We start from the raw sequence: 21,646 nt of genomic DNA on the forward strand, positions 1-21,646 counted from the left end.
GGTCAGTTTACAAATGTGTCCTTTGCAACGTGAGTCATAAGCAGTGATACATTTCACAGCAATGCAACCACAGATGCAGCTTAAATTCAGGACCGAATGCCAGCTAAGAAAATGGGAATGAACCCTCATGCCCATCATAGTAATGGGAACAAAAATGCAACCTGTCAGACCTGCTTGTACATCAGCCAGCTTTCACTGCTGCTTAAACCAGTGTCAAAATTCTCGCTTGCTGTAATGGGAGCAGGATAGAAACCTCGGGACATGATGATGTGATTGCATTTTGCTGATAAGCATGGAAGTGGTTTGGGTTCTTACAGGATGGAGCTGGGAGAGGACCTGCCCCACCATGTGTGGTTTGGGGAGGGCGGGCTTCAGGTAGAGGTGAATGGTCCCTGGTGGATGTGCTTGCAGTGAGGGCATGGGATGGACGTGCTGCTTCTGGGACTGTTTGAAGCACATTATTGAGATCTCCAAAATTATCTCCAGTTTTTGTCTATCTCCACTTGTGTTTTTTTTTGTTTTTATTCCCCCTGAAGCACCATCCAGGTGCCATTCCAGACCAGGCTGGAAGGGACTTTGAACAACCCAAACCATTCTATGATCCTTTGTTAGAGTTATCGTTGTTAAGAGCTGTGTGTAAAACTGCTGTCAGAATTTGTTGTTGTTGTTGTTGTGGGTGAGATAATTAAGTTTAGCAGAAAATCTGAGCTGAAATCTAAAAAATGTACTTTTTCACTGGTGCCACTTTTCCTTTATTTCCTGAGGCTGACCCTTACAAGTGTGGTGGTACTCATGTTTTTCTTTGCTGAGTTTTCTGTTGTCATCTTTAGCTTGCCAGCCTTTGGAAATGTTAGGTGAGGGGTCAGATATTGAGTCAATCCACCAAAGTCAATGGTGTGATCACTGTTACTGGCCAAGAGCTCCCTGTTGGTGTCCTAAAGGGTGATACGATGAGCAGCCGAGATGCTGAGGGACTTTTCATTAAGGACCATGGCTATCCTTGGGGAGATCTTTATGTTAAGCAGGTTAGTAGAGGAAGGTGATAACATATTTATTTCTTTGTATACATGCGACCTTTCTGTCTGTAGGCACACGGGGCTGTCAAGTTTGCAAATATCAGCATGTTCCATAACATTGGGCCAGCCCAAACGGTTGGACATGGGGTGGAGAATGGCAGACCTTGATTCAAATTCAATTTCTAAGTGGCTGGCCACTTAGAACCATCAGATCAGTCCTCTTCTCTGCAGGGTTAAACATTTCCTCTTACAAAAAGAGCCAGAGGCTCTTGATTATCCATGCAAAGCAGGCCAGCGCTTTGATTTGTAAGGTTTTGTCTGACACACTTTTAAATGGATGAAGCTCAATTTAGATTCCAAATGAAAACCTAAATTTGATGGTTGAGACATAGACCCACTTTTCTCTCTTATCCCGAGGCACCGTTCTCCACCCTTCCCCTTTCCTCTTCAAAAAGTGATACTGCCTAGTGCTTTGAACCAAGAAAGCGTGTTTCAAGATCAGCGTGGAACAATTAAACCAATGATCTGTGCGCTTCAAGGGGAAAACTGAGCTGCAGTAGCTCTGCTTTGACAGGTCTTTGGAGGATTTCAAGGAAGTTACACCCACTTCATTCATGATAATCGGCTGTTTAACGCAGAGCAGCTCAGTGTTATGAATGAGAGGGAGCATGTTTTGGCTTGCAGAACAACTCACAAATCTAATGCTTCACTCGTCAAATAACCAGCCACATAAAAAAAAAAAAATCTGACTTCATTCTTGAAATGAAATTAATGAATGCAAGATTCAGTGAAAAAAAACCCAACAACCAAACACCTAAAGCTGCATCCTCTCTTTCTTTCTGCATCCTTCTCCTTACAGTGGGTTTGTGAGTTGCTGTGGCTGGAGAACTGGGGGTAAAGCAGCACAGCCTCTGAGCTGATTGTGCAGCTAAGGGTGAGTTTTGGGAGGGAATCGTGCACTAAATCACAACACATCTAACTGCTGGATTTGAGATCGTGCTGGTATCAAAAGGAGGTTGTGGGTGCCCCATCCTTGGAGGCATTCAAGGCCAGGCTGGATGTGGCTCTGGACAGCCTGGGTTGGTGGTTGGTGACCCTGCACATAGCAGGGGGTTGAAACTGGATGGTCATTGTGGTCCTTTCCAACCCAGGGCATTCTAGGATCAAAAGGGAAGCAGAAGGAAAAAGTTGATTAAGAGTAGTATGTGGAACTACCAAAGTACCAGATTTTCGTGTGGATGGGCTGTAGGGGCTCTGAGAAGCACTGGGTTCTGTGCTTATGCCTAAGCAGCCCTGCTGATCAGAAGTATTCATTCAGAATAATATATTATCTTTTGCTTACTGAAGCTGGCTTGCAGAATACCACTCTTTCCTCAGGTAGGGGAGCTGCTCTGCATCAGATGCCTTCGTGCTCACTGGCAACACTGGGCCTGTGGGCTCCAGAAAATTGTGGATGCTGGTGGGACTCTCGAGGGGATTCACTGTAGCTTAAGATCTCTCAAATGAAAAGGCAGGAGAAAGGATGCTTTAAGGCTGTCTCTCTACCCATCCCATATTCACAGTTCATTTGCTAATAAAATGGTATTCGGGAGGAGCAAAAAGCACATCCATCCTGCTGGCTCTGTTTTAGCAGGCAGAGATTTGCTGGTGCCTGAGCAGGAAGGAGTACAGTTACTTTGATCAAATAAACACCAACAGGTGGTTGCAAAACCTTTGACTTGAATCTGAATTGAATGTTTATTATTTGTAGTTCTGAATGAAATGTGTATCATCATTTCCCTTGCTGGTTCTCATCTGGATTTGGGATAAGAGGGCCAGATGGAATAGTTATCTTTTTAGCAGTATTTTACAAAGCACTAATTGTTCTCACCATATTTCTTCTGAGGGGATGATATCATCAGGTTTATCTGAGAAACACATGGTGAGATTACATAGGTTGAGTAAGTGAGGTTACCGAGAACGAGTCAGTGGTAGAGCAATCGTGGGAGAACTGTGCATCCCATAATACTCAAACGGGTGCATGCACTGAACATTGTGCTTGTGTTTCTGGAATGGGCCGCTCTCTGAAAAAGTGAGTTTTGCTGCAGAGGAAGCTAAACAAAATCAATTGGAGAAAAGTCGATTCCATATGAAGTTCTTTCATCTTCAACAGCTGAGAGCCTCTGATGGTAGGTGAGAAAAAATATTTTCTCATCCTTTTTGCACCAAAATAATTCCCAGAACAATATTCAGCTAAAGCCAGGATCTTGTTAGAGCCCTTTCCACTTAGCAGGAGATAAAAAGGGCAGGTTGGCCATAATCCCCTGTGCTGTGCCCTCCAGGGGAAGAAGAGTGAAGGCAGAGCAAGGCAAGAGTGGCTGTCTGGAAGGGAAGGTGTGCGTGGATCACTTCTTTGATTGCTAAATGCAGCAAACTGATGTTCTCCTTTTGTCTTCTGTTCTGTAGGACTGCATTTGGGGAAATCAAGACCTGAGCAGATCCTTTTTTGTTTCCATTCATTCTCAGGGTGAGTAAATTTGCTTGTCTTTACTGTTGCTGTCGTATCCTGTGCAACTAAGACGTGTGACTTAAGGTTCAGAGGAAAATCTCTTTTTTTTTTTAATCTTTGCACTGATGAAACGGTGCTTAATTTAGCAGCAGTGAGGCAGAACATTTGGATTTTGTCATCCATTTCCAAAACTATTGTTGGCTTCCTATTTCTTTGTTCCCCCCTACTGCTCATTTTAGATTTACATTTTATTATAGGTGCCAAAAGATAAGTTAATGCCAACTTGATGATTAATTAACTAATACTTGCCTCTGCCCTAAGATGGAAAACCTTTATCTAAGTAACTTATTAATTATTATTTTATATATTTCTGCATGGGTACATCTAAATGGATTTGAGTTTTGCCCTCCTGAGAAATTTGTGCAATAATTTATTGCAATCAGAGGACAGAAAGCCAAAGGAACCCTGAAGTTGGTATGTCTTAATGCTTGGACCAGGGCACTTCTTTATCTGTATTTTGCAAGCCCCACGCAATATCGTGGTCTTGTTGTCAAATCATTGGTAATGCACATTCCTGAGGCTTTCTGACGTGTTCAGAAATGCAAAAATCAATGAAATAGCTTGAGTTTCAAGAGGCTACGAGAAATGCTGAGGCCTTCAGAAGGTATCTCAGCATCGCTGAGAAGAAAGTTGTGCAAAAAATCACACCTGGGAAACGATCAACCTACCCAACCTGGGCCACAGGGGAAACTTAACCAGTGCTGCAGAAATTATTCCAAGTGCCATAAATATGTAGCATTAATACAGGGCCTTGGATATCAATATATAATAGAATAAATGAAGGAAAATAAAGCAAATGGCATTGAGCATTGGTAAGAGTGATATTGGTGGTGAGATTGGTGATTTCACTCTTGAAATTATGATTGGACAGAAGGAATTAGGTGGTTGCACACGTTATGGCACTTCTGTCTTGCCAATGGGCAAAAAATAGCTCTGTGTTAAGCATACCATGAAGAAATGGCAGGACACCATACAGCAACAGAAGATTAAGACTTAGATGGACATAAAGATGATTTGACCCATTTTTTTTAGGTCATGGTTGGACTCGATGATCTTTAAGGTCTTTTCCAACCTGAGTGATTCTGTGATTTGTAAAGGGCTTTGCCTGTGGAGATTTGAAATTCCCCCTTTTGCACTGAGATTCACCCCTCTCTGCTTCTCTACTTACATATTCTAAAAGATGTAACGCATCTAATTGATGTCTTGAAGTTATCAGAGGTGAAATATGGAATGCATATCTGCCTACCATGTAGCATAGTAGATAACACATACGGCTGTAGATAGGGTGATAATATAGCTTGTGAACTGATGGATAACCTGTGTGCATGCTTATATGATAAGTATATTGTTCTGCTGCTGTTGAATTCTGGGTCCAAATGCTTTTTGCTTTTATTAAGCCCTGTGGATGAATATTTTGACACCTGTTAATCTGCTGAATTTGTTTCGCTTAAATTAGAAGTATACTGATTTTTCAGAAGTCTCGTAGCCTACCCTTGACTTCAGTGGGATCGCTCTGTTGGTGGATTGTGTGAATAATGGGTTATTTTTAGGGTGAAGGGAAGGAAGGGAGATAAGTGGCAGAATCAGAAGGTGAAGGAAGAAGAGGCTGCGTGGTTCCTAAGTGGAGCTGCCTGGGAATTAGGTTTGGCTTGGTCAGGCTGGGTGTCCCATGGAAGGGTTGCTTTTTTCAGAAGGGTGGTTGGCCACAGAGAGGGATGGTGACAGTAGCCTTCAGGTTGGATATGAGGAACAATTTATTCTCAGAAATGCAGTGGTAATGCATTGGCTGCCCAGGGAGGTGATGGGGTCACCATCCGTGGAGATGTTCAAGGAACGTGGAGGTGTGGCACTGAGGGATGTGGTCTGTGGGCATGGTGGGGATGGGTTGGGGTTGGACTTGGGGATCTTAGTGGTGTTGTCCAGCCTCTCTGTTTCTGTGATTTGAATCCTGTTGAGTTCTGTGCTTGGTCTCCACACTTTCTTAGGGGCTTAGCTCTTTTGTAGAGAGCTCTTTCTCTAGGCCTATGCTCTTTCCTAAAAATGCCTACTTTTTCCCTAGAGTTTACCGTCATTCTCAGTATGTTTTTCCTCAAGTCAAGAGATCTGTGCTTTCCTGGAGAATTTTCTCTAGGCATTGTTTTTTGCAGTGCATCAGCTCAGCAGGCTGTAGTACTACTGAGGCTCATTATTATTATTAGCACATTTACAGCGTCAGAGAGAGGAGAGTTCTGCAGTGGCTGTCGAGACACACAATTATTAGCACATTTGCAGTGTCTGTGCAAGGAGGGCTGTGGCTACGATAGACTCACAGCTACAAGCACATCTCCAGTATGAGAGTTAAAGCTCAGGATTATTATTATATTGCCCATCAGTCTGTGTTCTGGTACTGCTCACTTACGCATGCTGGGAACAGCTTATCCATAGTGCTTAGGGAATGGCATGTCACAATCCTCTTGTAGCCCATCAGCAGCCCTGCTGGAGGACCTCAAGAGACTCTAAAAGGAATGAAATTGTATCAGTCTCTCTTTTGCTTTGCAACAACCAAGGATACTCACCATGATTACATTGCTGGAGCTTTGTAGGAGGTTAAGAGCTTAACAAAGGGTCTTTGTCACACGAGATGAGCTGTCAGGAGAGATTCCCCAGAGATGCTGCTCCTCTGAGATGTTCACACACCGATGTTCTGGGTGTCACAAGCTGAGCACAGCACTGCACTATCCAGTGGACCAAAAACCAGTGTTTAAATGCTTTCAGCAAGCAGTATGTAGTTTTGGAATATCTGAGTCCTTGTCTGTGCTTGTGGCAGAGGAAATAGGATGGGAGTGCCACACATGCATTTCACGTTGCTTGGCCCTGCTCCAGCTTTCTAGTGAAAGAGGCTCTCCTGGCTGAGGTTAGGAGCTGTGCTACGCAATGGGTAATGCATGAAACCCTGCTTCTCCTGTTTGTCAGTGAGTTTTCCAGTACCCTTAAGCTGAGATAGGCATTGAGAGCATGAGAGCATTTAATACAGAAGAGATCAGGTATGGGCGTGGGACAACAGATGCCTTCACTGATAGAGATTCTCTCATTCAGCTGTCTTTTAAATGAGGCACAGATGTCCTGAGTTCCAGTCTATGCCTGAACCACAAGACTAAAGGGAGGAGTGAGTATATGTTTATTTGAGCCCCTCGTTGTATTGCTGGCAGCGTATTGCTAGTTTCCATTCCTATTTTTTGTACTCTTAGCAATCCATTTGCTATTGCCCTTTTCTTCCACGCTCAGCCAGTAATCAACACACTCCAAAACACAATGGGTTCCTGCCTGCGGTGAATCCCCTACTTGATGCAAACGTTTTCTGGCCTCATTTCTTTGGGATACGTTTCAATGGGAAGAAGAGGGGAAAGTATTCCTTGTTCCTAGAAAAAATGGCACTGGCAGCCTGGGTTATTTTGTCGGACGTGTGGCTTTAAGTGACGCCTTTGCCATCTGTTCTGTCTGCTAATTATGAATGCAAAGCAAACGTAGCCCACAATTGCTTCGTTTAGAATAAGGGAGATGGCAGTGACCAAAATAGTTTTATTTTGGTTTCAGATGCTCTTTGTATTTCTCCTGTCTTTTCCTAATCTAAAGCAGGTCTGAAGCACTTCTCTCTCTGGTCTGCAATGATAAACATTGCTGTGACAAACCATCTTCTACATGTACATCTTCAGGGTTTTTTAAGGAGTGATTACACAAAAGCAAGGAAAAGGATGATATGGCATTACTTGAACTGTGAGGGCTGGTTTTGGACTACACATTTCAACTCCAATTGCTCTGGTTTTAGATATGTAAGTGACTCAGAGAGGCATCACTTTATCTCTGGAAGGTTCGACAGCAACACGTGCAGCACTTTGTCTGCTCCATCCCTGTTCCCTCTAACCCAAAGCAAGTTCTGTACGCCCTCTGGAATCCATGGTGCTCACAAATGATGTGTTCTCCTCTTGGTTGTGTCCAGCAGCCGACAAGGTGAATTTTCTTTGTTTTTGCTTGTGGACCAGAGGCTTTTTTCCTTTAGCGACCCATCACTGGAGATGGGTCATCCCCTCCTTCAGTGCCTCAGCAGGGCCCAGGCTATAAGAAGCACAGACAGCTGTGCCCGCTCCATTTACTAATTATGGGCTACTTGCTTTCAGTATTGCTAGAGTTGGTGCTGATTTCAAGCCAGAACTGGGCGGTGTGCAAGTGGTGGATGTATCACCAGCAGCACAGCCATGGATTGGGGTGACCTAGATTTACAAAATGGAGATGAGATAAAATGTGTGCTGTGCTCTGTTCTAAGGGGATGTGTGGCCAAAAAGCCAAAGCGCTGAAACAGTTTCTCTTTGAGTCATTTGAAAGTGAAAGGTGCAACATATCTTTCCTGACTAAGTGGCAATAATGATGTGAGCTAGACTGTGATCTCCTTGGTTTCACCTGTCCTCTCTCTTGGCTCAGGCCACAGAGGATGTGGACAAGTGGCCACGGGGGTTCCTTTCCTTCTTTCCTAAATAGGACTGGCAACTTGCAGATGCACATCTGCTTTGCTCCAACTCTCCTTGTTTTGCTATCAAGCATATAGACACACGTTTTTTACCCTCCCTTCCTTCCTTCTTTCCTTCCTTCCTTCCTTCCTTCCCTCCCCAGCCATCACTCTTGCTATGATGATCAACACGTTTCACTTCATTTTCTGCCTGCTTCTGTGTTGGAATGAAATAGAGTTGCAGCACTTCCTACTAAAAAGCAATGTTTTGGACAGCAGAAGCCCTCCTTTCTTTCTCTCTGCAATCCTTTCCAAGAACTTGCAGGTTTGCAGTTAAATAATCCTTTTTAAGTTATCTTGAGCTTTCATAAAGTGTATGAGTAGGAGTTCTGATGGCTTCCTTGTTGCCCCTTTGTGGTGGCAGAGGGAAGGAGTGCAGGGGGGACCCTATGAACATTAAGATACTGCATCTGGAAAAATCTCTTGGACCATTTTCAGCTCCCAACCAACTGTCCTGGCACAGCCGAGGCAGAAATAGGCTCACTGTGAGAGTTAAAGATTTTTTTTTTTTGGTGTCCTAGGCCCAAAGGATGATCTTGTGGTTTAAGTATTTTGGACTGGAACCAATAGACGTGAGATAAATTCCAGACACTGTTGTGCACTTCCTCTGTGACAACTTCTGAAAACCATTCCTTCTTGCTGTGCCTCCACTCCCTGCTTGTAAAACACTGCTCTCTGCTCTCACGAGTTTAATAGTGAATTTGCAGTTCTGAAAGCTCCTGATCCGTGACTCAGCTTATTTTCTAAACATCTTAACTTTCAAGTTAAAATAGTGTTCTAACCCATGCAATTATAGGGGGCAAACAATTTAAAAATTGAAAATAAAGGCACAGAAGCTTAGACAAGCTTCTAGAGCACAGTGATTAATGCTAGTTAGTCAGCATGATGACAGTAAGAGCGGCCTGGTTCAGGATGGTTGAGTTAACAATACTGGGAAATGAAGGTAGGGTTCAGTTGGATCCTCTGGATTCAGGTGGAGGTGCAGGAAATGAATGTCTGTGAATAACTCTGAAAGCATGGCCAAGAAGAGACAATTCTGCATGCCTACATGGCTGTGCTTTGGTATGTGTTAAATGCAGGAGATCAGATTACTGAGATCTAATTCTTTGGAAAATGACTTTGTGAAGAACGGCGCTGTGTGGGACGAAGGTTTGACTCCCTGGTACCTGGTATGGACACCTCCCATCTTTGTGCCAGGAGGGAAGGAAGACTGGAGTCTTCCATAGCTTTGTGTGTCTAGAATAATGTGTGCAATTAGTTGTCCAGTTTTGGGCTGTAATGTTTCTTGTTCAAAATGTTGAGGTCTTACAAACATCAGCGTTTAATGAAACATCTGTCTCACGTGGTTTAGATCCGACTTCCAAATCCAATGAGCTCCCAGTCAAGCTATTTCTTTGCACTCTCTCCTGGAGGACTGCATCGCTTGGAGCTCAGCGAATCTGTGGCCAAAGGAGCGAACCTCCCATGGAATAATGCATAAGGAATGTGTAGGTGTGTGCAAACGTTCTCCCTGGGGGCACGTGGCAGGCAGTGGCAGCTCCAGGTAGGGCTGGGCAGCCTGGATGAGCTGCACGTGCCCGCTGTGAACTCAGCAATCTGCATGGATCCTGCTGTTAGCTGGGGTCTGCTGAGTGCTGATGGCTTTCCAAAGGGTTGGCCGTAGATTGATGCTCATCCACGTTCTTTCAAGAAGTTTTCTGTTGCGTCTGGATAATGAAAACAAAATTGCACATTCTTGGGTACGTCATACAGCCTGGGACACTGGAGTTGGACCATCACAGCAGCTGCTTTTTGAATAAGCAGCTGTGAACTGGGTTTGCATAGTAGAAGTTGGATAGTAGAAAAGGTCCCTTGCATCTGACACTGTTTTGTTGTTCCCCTACGAGCTGTGTGAGGTTTTACACCTGATTGCTTCTGTCTCTCAGATTAGACCCACAAGTTGGGACTCTGGGTCTCTTGTTGCTTCCCCTATGCTGTGGTAAAATCCCACTGCCAGGGGCTTATGGTCTCTGGGAAAGCAGTGCTGTGGAGGGTGTGTTTTGCCTGCCACAGCATGAGATTGGAGAAGGTCTTTCTCATCTGTCTGTCACTTGGAGACATTGGTGATGGAGGCAATACAAAGTGGTCCAAAATTATTTCTCTGTTAGATCTGCTGTACTTGTGACTCATGTAACTCTAAGACAAATTATCCTCTGTCTGACTGTCTGTCCGTGGAACAATTTGATATATATCCATCTTTTACTCTTCAGGAGGAACAGAACTTACTGTGAACGCAGTGTTTTCAGTGAGAGATGAACCATATCAGCACAGATTTTTCCAGATGGTTGTGACTTGACTACAGGCTAGGAGCAAGTGGGGTGTTTTCCTTCCCTATTGAGGATTTTGCCTGTTCTCTGGATGCTTCCAAACAGTTTCTATCTCTGGGTGGCTTTAAAGAGTGATCTTTAAAAAGACTGCACTGTGGAAATGCACCAGTTTGTACCAAATAGTAGGTATTGTCCCAAAATATTTGCTCCAGGAGAGGTAACCTCTCAGACCCCCTGCAAGGATTTTATCCCCTCATCTTCAAATTACTGAGTTCAAACACACAGCTAATGACACACGTAATGATGATAAAATGGAAGTGCTGCTGTAAAGAGGAATGTTTAAAAATAATGATATACCTCTAACTAGGTCTTACAAAAGGAAGTCTTAAATAGCTGGAGAGAAACAGATGCTTTGGGGGACTTGTGGATAAAAATAGTGGCTTTCAAATTGCAACCAAAACAAAAATGTGGCCTCACTTAGTCAACCTCAGCACTAGAAATTCCTCTAAAAACCAAAGGGCCCAGAGCTGGGAAAGGATGCGAAATACCTGCTGCTGCATCTGCAGTGGTTTCAGCATGTTTTTGTGTCTTCCACCTTGCCTTACTTCTTTGCAACGTTCTGTCTGTAACAGCACCTGGCTGATACCCTGCCCTATGGGACTGAAGATTTATTTAATTGTTGTACAGAACCTCTGGGTTCTGTTTTCCTTGGAAAAATGCTGAAGCTGTGTCTGGGCCATGCACGTGTGGTTGTCTTCTCTGTGGTCTGCACAGATTTGGACAGAGCTGGTGTGGGTGTAGCTCTGCTTAGTGCTGAGCCTTTCCCCTTCAGGCAGGGCTCTCTTATCTCAGTTATCTCTCTCTGAGATGAGGGACCAGCTCAGCCTCAGCAGGGCTGGATGTGTAGTGAAGATCCAACAACTTCTTAAAGTCCATTTCAGCCATTTGTAAATGTGTGGACCTGACCTTGGTGTCCTGCAGGCAGCTCCGGCTCTGCATCCAGACCTTGGAGCATCTGTACACAGGGGCTGAGAAGGATTCAGTTGTGTGGTTTGGTCTAAGTGGAAAAAACACGGTTAGATCAGAGAGAATATTTTTTTGACTATTCCTACTTTTCCCTTACTTGTTAGGGCAATAAAAAAAAGGCAGATCTTTCTTTTAAGTGGATAGCTTTACTCATTCATGTGGTGTTTTTGTTTCAGGTGGTTCTTCTCAAACCAAAAGAAGCAGTCAGGTGAGCCCAGTATTTCGCTTTCCTGCAGATCTATGCGTGCAGAATGAGAATTGATGTGTGGGAGCAATGCTGGACACCTCTGAATCCCAGGGGACTGAGGTCTTGGTGGTTCCATCACCTCCTGACCGCAAACCCACCAAAGGCATTTTTAAAACACGCCTTTTGCTCTTTGTCTTCTGTGCAGTGCCACAGACTGGTTTGCTTTGGAGCTGGCATTTAGAGATTAGAACTTTATAATTTTCTCCTTTATTGGTAATGCCCTCACACTGTCATTTGGAGCTGAAAGGAAAGCATGCTGCTCGAGCTGGCCCCACCGGGCGCCGTGATAATGCTCTTATGAGTGAGACTGTCATTAGATTAAGTGGAAGATGCCAGTAGAGTTGTTCTCAATGGCCGGCCTCTCTTTTCTCCACACGGTGCTCGGAGTCCAACTATACTTTTTCTTTCGCATTTCCATATGTCCCTCCTTTATGCCTTGTCAAGAGCATTAGTCACAGCCATCCATCTGCATCATATATCGCAGCCGAGACAAAGCCAGCGGGACGTGCGGCTGCTCAGCACCCTCAGCCCCGCCACAGCACAGGGCTCAGGTCCCTCGTGTGAGCAGCAAGCACTGGGGCAGGGAGTGAGCATCTCACCCCATGTGCTGCATGGCAGTCCTTCTCCTGGAGCTGGGCTAATGGACTCACCTCTCGTGTTTTTGCAGGTATAAAGGGAAGCGATGCTCGTTAGGTTCCCATTCTGGAGCGTGCAAAGCCTTCAGCTGGATCTGAAAGCAGGGCAGTGTGCTGGGGTTTGCTCCAGGGCAGCGCCCGCAGCATTGGCTTTTCTGGTGTGTTGCACTGCTGAATTTGCAGACTGGAGATTTGGGTTCCCCACGGGAAGCGCTCATCTCGTGAAATGCGGTGCACAAAGCAGTGAAAGGCGGGTGCTGGCTGACTGTCAGTGGGAGAGGGTTGGAGATGGAGAAGTGGAAGGAGGGTTTTAAGGAGAGTGATGGATTTCCTGCACCCAAATAACAAAGAAGAGGGAAGAAACCAACACAAATGTAATTTTGTCCTGGCCGAATGATGCCTTGTCAGTCACTGAGGAATGAATTGTGCTGTGCAGCAGCAGTCACCTTCCATAAGTGCTTCAGGCTTGATTTAATATCCCTCTTCCTAAAAGCAGAAGGTGAAAAAATGGTTTAGGGGCACACCCAAGGGGAAGGGGAGGGGAGGGAGATGAGGGGTGAGAAAAAAAAGAAGTAAATAAAAGTTGTTTAATATGTATGACTAACCCCACTGTGGTGGGAGAATGAGGTGGGGGGGTTGGCATGGCTGGGGGGTGTCAGACATGTGCCATGGATGGGGCTGGGAGGGGAGAGGTGGGAAAGAGAGGGCAGGAAGGGAGCGTGGCTGTCTGCATGCATCCGCACAGCGCTTCCTCTTTAAAATTCCCTTACTAAGCTCAGCTCCTATATTTTATATTCAGAACGAAGGTTCCCGCCCCCCCAGCCCTCCCCACCCACCACCACCCTCTCTCCCTTTAACTTGTTAAGTTTGAAAGATGATATATACACACAGTTTGCTTTGCCAGTCAGCCCGTTTAAGGCCAAGATTAATGCAGTGCATTGGTGCAATCGTGCCGCAGTGGTGCGTGATCGGAATACGAGATGGAATACGGGGGGAAAGGCCAGAACTGTGCCTGTATTCCGAGTTTACACAAGTCTCCTTAGCAACTTCTCTGATTTTTATATATATATATGCATATGTATATATATATATATTTCTTTTTTTGTATGGGATATGTGTGCATGCACGCGTTGTCCCAAAATCGCCAGCGGATAAAACATTCCCTAAGTTTTTAAATAGCTCTGCTTGTTTCTCTTGTTTTGTGTTGTTTCATATATATATATTTTTTCCCTTCTCCCTGCCCTTTTTGTCAAATGAGGGGCTTATTAATTAATTAACTACTTTGATTTCCCGGGGTGGGGGAGGGGAAGGGCACGGGGGGGGGGGGGGACCCGCGGAGGGGTGGCAGCGGGGCTGGGGGGGGGTTGGGGGGGTGGGAGCACCGTAATACTTTGCATTGTGACTTCTCCAGAGTTGGTTTCTTTCCAGTTGCTCACATCTCAGCATGTGGAATTATTGCGCTTTCTCCCGATTTGCCACAGAGTTGGCAGTGGGCTGACATGGTTAGTCATTTGAATTGTATTTGGATCTGAGCTGATTTATTTTGTTTTATTTTATTTTATTTTATTTTATTTTATTTTATTTTTGGGGAGGGGGGAGGTGCATTTATTTGTTCCGAAACGCGCTCTTTGCTTTTGAAAATATGCGCCGTGCATTTTATAGCCCGTAAAATGGAGGAAGGAGGGAAACAAATGAGAGAAGGTGAGAGGATTGTGGCACGGCTGTCCCTTCATTCCCCTCCCCGTACCATTTTTGTAGTTGCCTACAGAAGAACCCCCTCCCCACAGGAGGGAGTGGCCTTATAGCGATGAAGGTACGTTGGATTTGTGTGTGTGTGTGATACTGTATGAATAGCACGGGGCAAGGGAAAGGATGTGGGGTGGGGAGAGCAGGGGAGGGTGGAGAGAGGGAAGAGTTATCCTCCAAGTGCTGTACCTTGAAATAACCCAAGGGAAAATAGTTGCTGCCTCACTTGAGTTGCTTTCAAAATCTTGCTGTGCGCTTTTACTTTTTCTTTTACTTCTATTTTTTTTTTTTTGGTAGAGCATGGGGGGGGGTGGGGAACAAAAAATAAGAAAGAAACGGAGCCAAAAAAATAGTGAAGGCTTGATCTTGGCTTCCATACAAACAGATGTTGCCTGTCATTCCGTGGTTAAGCAGGCAGATTGCAGCGAGCAGCAGCAGTTCGGGGAACTGCAGCAGAACTGGAAAGTGGGAGATGCCTTATAGAAATACCTTTTTTTCTCGCTGTTCTGCACATAAGTATTTTTTTCCCCTGGAATTATCCTTCATTACATGTCTGTTTTCAATTATTTATTTATTTATTTATTTATTTATTTTACTTTTTGAAAAATTATTTTTAAGCGGGCACAACAACAAACCCAGAGCAAAATGGGAAAGCACTGGGAACTCTCCCCTAATATTACCAAAGCCTTTTGGGCTGCTCTGTGGAGCTTCTCAGTCTGCTTTTTTGTTCTTTCTCCCATAGGCGAACACTTAGGAAAGAAGGATATTTTGGAAATGTTTAAGGCTCGGTAAGTGAATGTTCACCACGACTCAGGGCAGGCACTGTGCTTCTGCTGAGCTCACCCCACAGTGCTGTATGTGGGATCGTGAAGGTTGAAGGCCTTTCTGTCTCCTTTCCAAGTTTTAGCAGCGCTGTAAGAACAAGAATCCCGCTGTTTATACAGTAGAAGTTGTAACGAAGCACTGAGACGCTCCATCCCGTGGCTCTTTTGTGCTCCGTCTGTGCTTGCGGGTCTAATCCCCCTCATTTTCTATGCTCTCGTTTTTTATTTTCCCCCTTTTTGGTTTTTAATTTCTGCTTTCCGATTTAATCGTCGGGAGAGAGAACGGCACAACGTGGGGAGCTGTGCGCCGAAAGAGTTAAAGTTTCTTGGCACGGGAGCAGCAGTTTAGCAACAGATCAATTCATTTAAATGAAAGAAATCACAGACCGAGCCATCTGATTTTGAAATTTCACATCTTATGGCTCCACTTTAGAACAAAGCTTCTGTTTTTCTTTCCCCTCTTATTAATAATTCACGCCGCTTTTGTTTCAGCCCGTTGCTTTTCACGGGAGCTTTCGGTTGTCTGTAGCCTTTTTTTTCTCTCTTTTTTTTTTTTTTTTTCTCCTCTTAAAAAATATGAAATACCGAGGCTGCGTTCGTCTTCTGTGCTTTGCTCTGCTGCAAAGCCAGCCGTAAACCTCTGCTCAGCACAGCTGGTGTCGGAGCTGGTTGCACCCTGGGTGATCGCCGCTTGGAAACAGCTTCCATGCGCTGCCCAGAGGGCTGCACACACCTCTATGTGCTCAGCCATGTGCACAGGAGGGATTTCTGTGCCCGGATACAAGGTGCACAGCCGGCTGCAGGCGGTGTGTGTGTGTGCACCAGCAGGCTGCATCACTGTGTGCCTTACGGTGTATCTGTATCTTGGGTGGGAACCCTTGCAGTGTGTTTCGTGGCTTGTTAAAGTCTGGGGAGGATCACGAGCAACTTTGGGTGGCTTTTTGGTCATTGAAATGCATTGGGCTTTGGTGCCAACCCAGATAGTTTTGTTTTTTTTTTTTTTTTCCATTAAGTAAAATGAAATAACTAAATTCATCTATTTTTTTAAAGAAATCGCATCCCATCTTTTACACAATCTCCTTAAAAATAATAATAAATCATTTTCTTCTGCTAAATGAATGCTTTTGGTCCAGGGGTTCGCAGACCCCAACCAGGGTGGGGTGGCAGCTTTGGCGCCGCAGTGCTGAGCCTCTTCCCAGCATGTTGGGTGCATGGGGGGGGATCCCTTTGTTCGGCCGCTCCCCAACCTCAGCTCCCCCTGCATGAGATCCTCGGTGGGGAGGAACGACTGTAAGTGGATTTTAGGAGTGTGAAGGGGGGTGAGGTAGAACCCACCACCCATGGCCGGTTGTAGATGTGGGCGCTTTTATGGCTCCCTGCCCTTATGCCAGATCCCAACCGCGTTGCAGGGAGACGGCAGGGTTCGGAGCGCCGAGCCCGTCCCCCCCAATATCGGACTATTTCTGTGGGTGTCGTTGTGGTTACATCACAGAGCGCTCCTTCCTCATCTCCATTCTTGTGCAAAATTCAAATAATTCCCCCCCCCTCCCCGATAGCAGCTGTGCATGGTTTTTTAAGTCGGTCTTTAACGTTGCGAAAGGAACAATAAAATGAAAGGCAAAACCGGCATCTTAAAACTTGGCAAGTGAAAGCAGCTTGGACTGGCAGCCAAGAATCCTGCTGTGGTGCAAAAAGAATAGCATCCACGAAGCCACCACAATCCGGGGTTTCGCTTCTTTTAACAATCGCATCGGCAGCGAGAAATAATTATTCCTTGTATCAGTGTTAAAAGAGTCAAAAAGCTTAAAATGCTTGCTTGGTGAACCTTCTCAAAAGCAGGTAACGATCCTCCTATTTGATTCTGTTTTATCAAACTTTAATTGGATAAGGATCTCTGTATGATAACTAATCAGTGGGAGAAGTGGATGCGTGTTACTAACTAGCAGGGGATGCGTTTGCTGTTACGACTTCCACGGCGCTTTATTTGTCGTAATCGCTTTGGTGCCGATGGAACTGGCAAAGTTCTGAGATGTTTGTGTTGCAAGAAATGTTTTGTTTCCGTGGGTTGGAATCGCTGCGTTGGGGAGGGCAGGAATGGATCAATCCGAGGTGGAACGTGGAAAATCAGCTTCCCTAAAAAATGAAATTAAAAAGGGGGAAAGTCGGGTGGGGGGAGGAATTCCTCCCGTAGGATTGTCTTTCCTTTTGCTTCTAAGGCTGCAGCCTCTGCATGTGTGAAGGTGGGATCCATTTCTTGAGATTTGGCCATGAAAATATCCGTAAATATTTTGTCTTCCAGAAAGCACTGCTCGTCGAGTTGGGCCTAGCAATATGGCAGCGCACGTTCGGTAAGGAATCTCATCAAGTGCTGCTACGAGGTAATTTGGTTTCTCCTCGCCTCTCCACTCACTGCCTTCCTTTTCCTTCCAATTTCTTCTCATTATTTCAGTGCAGAAATCTATTGATACAGGTCTTTGTGCTGAAGGTAGAGAGCGTGTGTGTGTGTCTATACATAAATATGTATATATATTTGTATGTATTTACAAGCCTAAATAGACTGGGGAGGGAGGTAAGGAAAAAGAATGGGAATTATTTAGTGGTTGTTTTTCTTATTTGACTTATTTTCGTGGCAGAAGTACGAAATGGCTGCAAACAGTGCTTTGCTCAGGCACACAATGCATTCCATAGTGATCGATTTTCCTGGACAGGGCATTTATGCTTGGTGGTTTGCAAGAATACCACCCACAGACCGAAACCAACGTTATGTCTTTAGAGACTTTGTTTTTCCATGTTGCTTCCTATATTCCTTTGGCTGTAAATCCAGAACATGCCAGTCTCAGGCTGGCTTAAGGCTAAACAAAGGTGTTGTGCTTTTTTTGGGTGCCAGGCTCTAGAACCAAAGCTGTGCTGATCCTGTGCTCGTCGACAAGTTACAAAATTAATAGGGAAGCAAAGCATCCTTGGGATCAGGATATCACAATCCTTTATGTAAGGAGTACAATCCGTGGGGTGCAGGTGGAGGCTTTTTATTTGTGATCTTAGCATTCCAGTCAAATACAGTGCGAAGACAATTGATTTGTTTGCCTACCATAGATTTTCTGCCACTGTGTGTATGTTCATCAGGTTTTCAAAAGGTACAATAGCTGTATGATTGATCAGTGGGGGGAAACATTTTGAAACCCACATCTTGTGTAATCTATGGCACTCCTTCAGTCTCCCTGAATATGGTTGATACACGTGAAATTAATTTTTTTTTTTCAAGCAGTAACATATTTAAAAACAATAATAATCCTTGTATTTCCCTGTTCACTTGCTGCTGCCCCTATCAGTTCACCGTCTCAGAAATTGTCCATGAGTTTCTTTTGCAAAAGGCATGAAAAGGAAGAGGTTGGCTGCTGGGCACTTGTCATTTGCAGCACGTAGGTGCCACTGAATGCAGTCTGTGTGCCACCACGCTGCCTTTCCTCGGGGCCCACGGGAGCACAGAAGTGGTCGATGAGATTCATGGTGGGGGCCTGACGGAGTGTTTTCTTTGGCACACATAGGTGCTTTGCTAAAGATAGCTCCTTCTGCCTTCTCTTTCCTTTTTTAACAGCTGAAGCTATGGTGATGGAGCCTAACGCTCGTTCTTCCCTTTTGTTCTGTGAAGCAGTCAGGTAGAGAGGCGCTGGGAGATGGAGGGCCAGGACTGCAGCACAGAGCAGCTCTCTTTTAGGCAGCTGAAGAAAAAGCATATTTTGGTTTTTGGACAACACCTACCAGCTGCCCTGATGAGCACGCAGTGAGCTCTCGGATGGTCTGCCTTGTTCTGTCTCTGTAATCATTCAACGATGAGGACAAGTTGCTGAAGTGCATTGGGTGCCTGCAGTTTCCATTCAGACCAGTGCAAGCTGAGGGCACACGACCTGCCACAGGAGGTATGTGCAGGCCACCCACACGCCACGACTTGGTTGCTTTCAAGGGCTTCAGTTATATCCCAGTGGTTAGAAAATGAGTCTGGGAGATATTAGGGAGAAAAATAAAGATTTAGAGCTAGGGAAAGCTAGAAGGAGTGTAAGCTTCGCATAGGATGTGTGCTTCAGTGAGATCAGTCCTTTCTCACACAAAAAAGAAGGGATTTCTTTGCCAGCAGAGGCACGCAGATCATCATACCTTCACACATATACATCAGAGTACAGAAAATTAGGGTCAAAATGTACTCTTAAAAAAAAAAACCACTCTATTATGCAATATTGCATTATAGCATGGGAATGACTTACAAAGGTCTGATGGAAAAAATCCTTGCCATTGTATGAAATGCTGATAGAGGCAGCAGCAGTGTGACTGACTCCTAATACTGTGCTTATTTGGCTCGATCGGAAGGGTCGAGAGACAATTTGAATCACAACCTCAGGTCCCCTGAAATAAATGAGCTCCCTGGTTGGAGAGTTTGGGTTATTTTTGGTGGGGCAGCATTTGTTATATGCCGTTTGTAGCTCAGTTCCAAAAGAGTGCACAATGAGTGTGTTTGTGCATGATGTGACTCTGTTCTGTCTGCAGGACCATGTGCTCTCTGCCCCGTTGCCTCGAGTGCATGCACTGCAGGGTGAAGGCTTTTGGAAGGCTGGGGATTCTCATTGCACATGGGCTCCTATCTAAAAGCTTTCCTGCTTTTGCACAGATGCCGAACCCTTGCACCTCCTGTTCTTGGTCTGAATTTTGGGCTCTGAGAACTGTGGAAAAGCTGAATGCTATCAAGGTAGGTATGGGAGTCTGAAGTGTAGGAATATAAATTTAGGCAAGCAGTTTAGTAGATAACCTTTGGACAGATGGTGAAAGTTTAACATCTCTATTGCTGGATGTGGAGCAAGAGTTGCACATAACTCAGTTAAAGCAATATTCCAATAAAAGGAAATTGTATGTATTAATTGCATGCTTACCAGGGTGCGCAGGTTGAAGTGTTTTATTTTAAGAGCCTACACAAGAAGTGGGAGAACTTCTGAAAGCATCAAAATAGCAAAATAATTTTCCACGTGCTGACTGCTTCATTTTATAGGGAATAATCTGAAGAAAGAGAAGACGCAGCAAGTAAAAATGTGGATACACTTTAAGCAACAATTGCTCTGACTGATTTTGTGCACAGGCTGCATTTGGAGCTCCCAGGCAGCCTGCTCTGTGGCTTAATTCCCCACCAGTTGCCCACCCAATAAAACTTCATTAATGGGAAATGTTAGTTACGCCAGCAAGAAAACTTGGAAACTCTGGGGGAAGGAGGGGAGGTTTCTTGCTGGCAACTTTGCTCCACGATTCTCTGTGAGGACTTATTAGAAAAAAATTCTAAAGCAGTTTAATATCTGTCTCTGTCATTGTAGGAAGAAATGCTGTCAGATAGCAGAGAGCTGGAGCTGGGGGAATTTTCTGGATCGGTTCGTGAAGCGAAAGGATTCTTTCTCTTTAAAAATAGAATGACAATAGCACCCCGGCCCAGTAATGACTTCTCTGAAAGTTAAAACAACTCTGAGGCAGTTGCTCTGCTTCCACCGGGCTGCCAGCATGGAAACGAGACCACTTCTTGCGGGATGGGGGTATGTGTTTATTGCACTGCTGTCTGCACACAAAAACTGCTCTTTCTTAACTCGCTGCACCGTTAGCGATACGCCGCTGGTGTTGGCCATGGCTCTTTCAGTGCTGTGTAACCATCAGCGATTCTGCCCAGGGAAGTAGTTAGGAGAAAAAGAAAAAAAAAGAGAAAAAAAAAAAAAAAAAACAACAAACCCGCTGATCTCCTGCTTTCTTTTATTTATTTTAAAGTTGGTTTTGTTTTACTGAGGTTTTGAAGGAAACTGTAGCAACGGTGCTAATGGTGTAGCAAAGCCAAGAGGCGGCTCTTCCCCCCTGGGGGAAGCGGTGTTGAGGTGCTGAGGGGCACGAAGGCTGCTGCCTGCTAACAGCTCTGACATTTCATTTGCAGAAATGCTTTCCCTCTTTTAAAACAAAAACAAAACCAACAAACCAAAGCCCAAAGCCAAACCTAACAAATTGCAGAAGAGACCCATGCCTGTTGCCACAAACCCGTAGATCCGAACTTGTGGTCATATTCCACACAAGCTTGTATCTATAGGTATGTGTCTGTCTGGCAAGTGCACAAAGTGTTGTGTTTCTGCATTTACACTGATGATGTTCGATTCTGCTGTTTGTGTCTTTCGTCTAATGCCTTCTTCCCTCCTCCTTTCTTTCTTTTTACGAAATGTAAAATCAGAGCTGCAAATCTCGCTCTGCAATTACCGTATCAGTTTCCAGCTTGGATTAGTGTTAAAATACATTCATACCAACTAACAACTCATTTGTGCCTGAGCGAAATGGGACGGGGGAGGTCTGTGACATCAGCCTGAAGAAATGAAATCTCAGCGACGTTACACGTGGGTCTGGCTGCAGGGCATGGGGCAGGGGTGGTTCTGAGGTTGTTGGGAGCAGAGAAAGCTGTTTCATTTGTAAAGTGACGGGGATCCATTCTTTGCTCAGTGACGATTTGTTTGTGAGAGCAAGAGGTGCTTCTGTTCTGTTCTTTTATTTTGGGTAACTTCAGTCCCTGTGCACAGTGCAGCCGTGCAGCTCAGTGCCAGAGCCGCCCGTTGGCTCTCCAACTCCTTTCTCCCTCTAAAATCAGCTCAGTGTAGAAGCCAGGTTCTCTTAATTTTGTGGTATTTATTTCATTTTAAATGGTTTTTAAAGTAGAGCAGGGGAAAAACCCATGTAAGCAGGCAGTATGAAACCTGCTG

The 21,646-nt window shown here is 44.9% G+C and overlaps 1 protein-coding gene across 50 annotated transcripts in view; it reads left to right on the forward strand.

Annotated features, from left to right (window-relative positions):
• The window catches only part of LOC109371009 (uncharacterized), a 214,789-nt gene extending 193,583 nt beyond the window's left edge, over positions 1 to 21,206 (forward strand). For 12 of the 50 annotated variants that reach the window (XR_014879734.1, XR_014879742.1, XR_014879729.1 and 9 more), the window contains 9 exons: positions 3,462 to 3,522; positions 11,613 to 11,644; positions 12,351 to 12,817; positions 13,747 to 13,820; positions 14,807 to 14,852; positions 17,188 to 17,266; positions 18,538 to 18,805; positions 19,549 to 19,626; positions 20,240 to 21,206. Coding sequence is in view for 1 of the 50 variants with exons in the window: in XM_085209398.1 (XP_085065524.1) it covers positions 3,145 to 3,184; positions 3,462 to 3,522; positions 11,613 to 11,644; positions 17,188 to 17,236; positions 19,549 to 19,597 (231 nt within the window). In the remaining 49 variants the exon portion in view is untranslated. Of the gene's footprint in view, positions 1 to 4; positions 3,189 to 3,461; positions 3,523 to 11,612; positions 11,645 to 12,350; positions 12,818 to 13,679; positions 13,821 to 13,980; positions 14,132 to 14,806; positions 14,853 to 17,187; positions 17,267 to 18,537; positions 18,806 to 19,548; positions 19,627 to 20,239 lie in introns of those variants that run through there. The other 38 variants (XR_014879723.1, XR_014879728.1, XR_014879732.1 and 35 more) reach the window with 25 other exon arrangements.
• The last annotated feature ends 440 nt before the right edge of the window (positions 21,207 to 21,646 follow it).

The sequence above is a fragment of the Meleagris gallopavo genome, chromosome 26, assembly GCF_905368555.1.
Source record: "Meleagris gallopavo chromosome 26, MGAL_WU_HG_1.1, whole genome shotgun sequence".
Classification (NCBI taxonomy): Eukaryota; Metazoa; Chordata; class Aves; order Galliformes; family Phasianidae; genus Meleagris; species Meleagris gallopavo.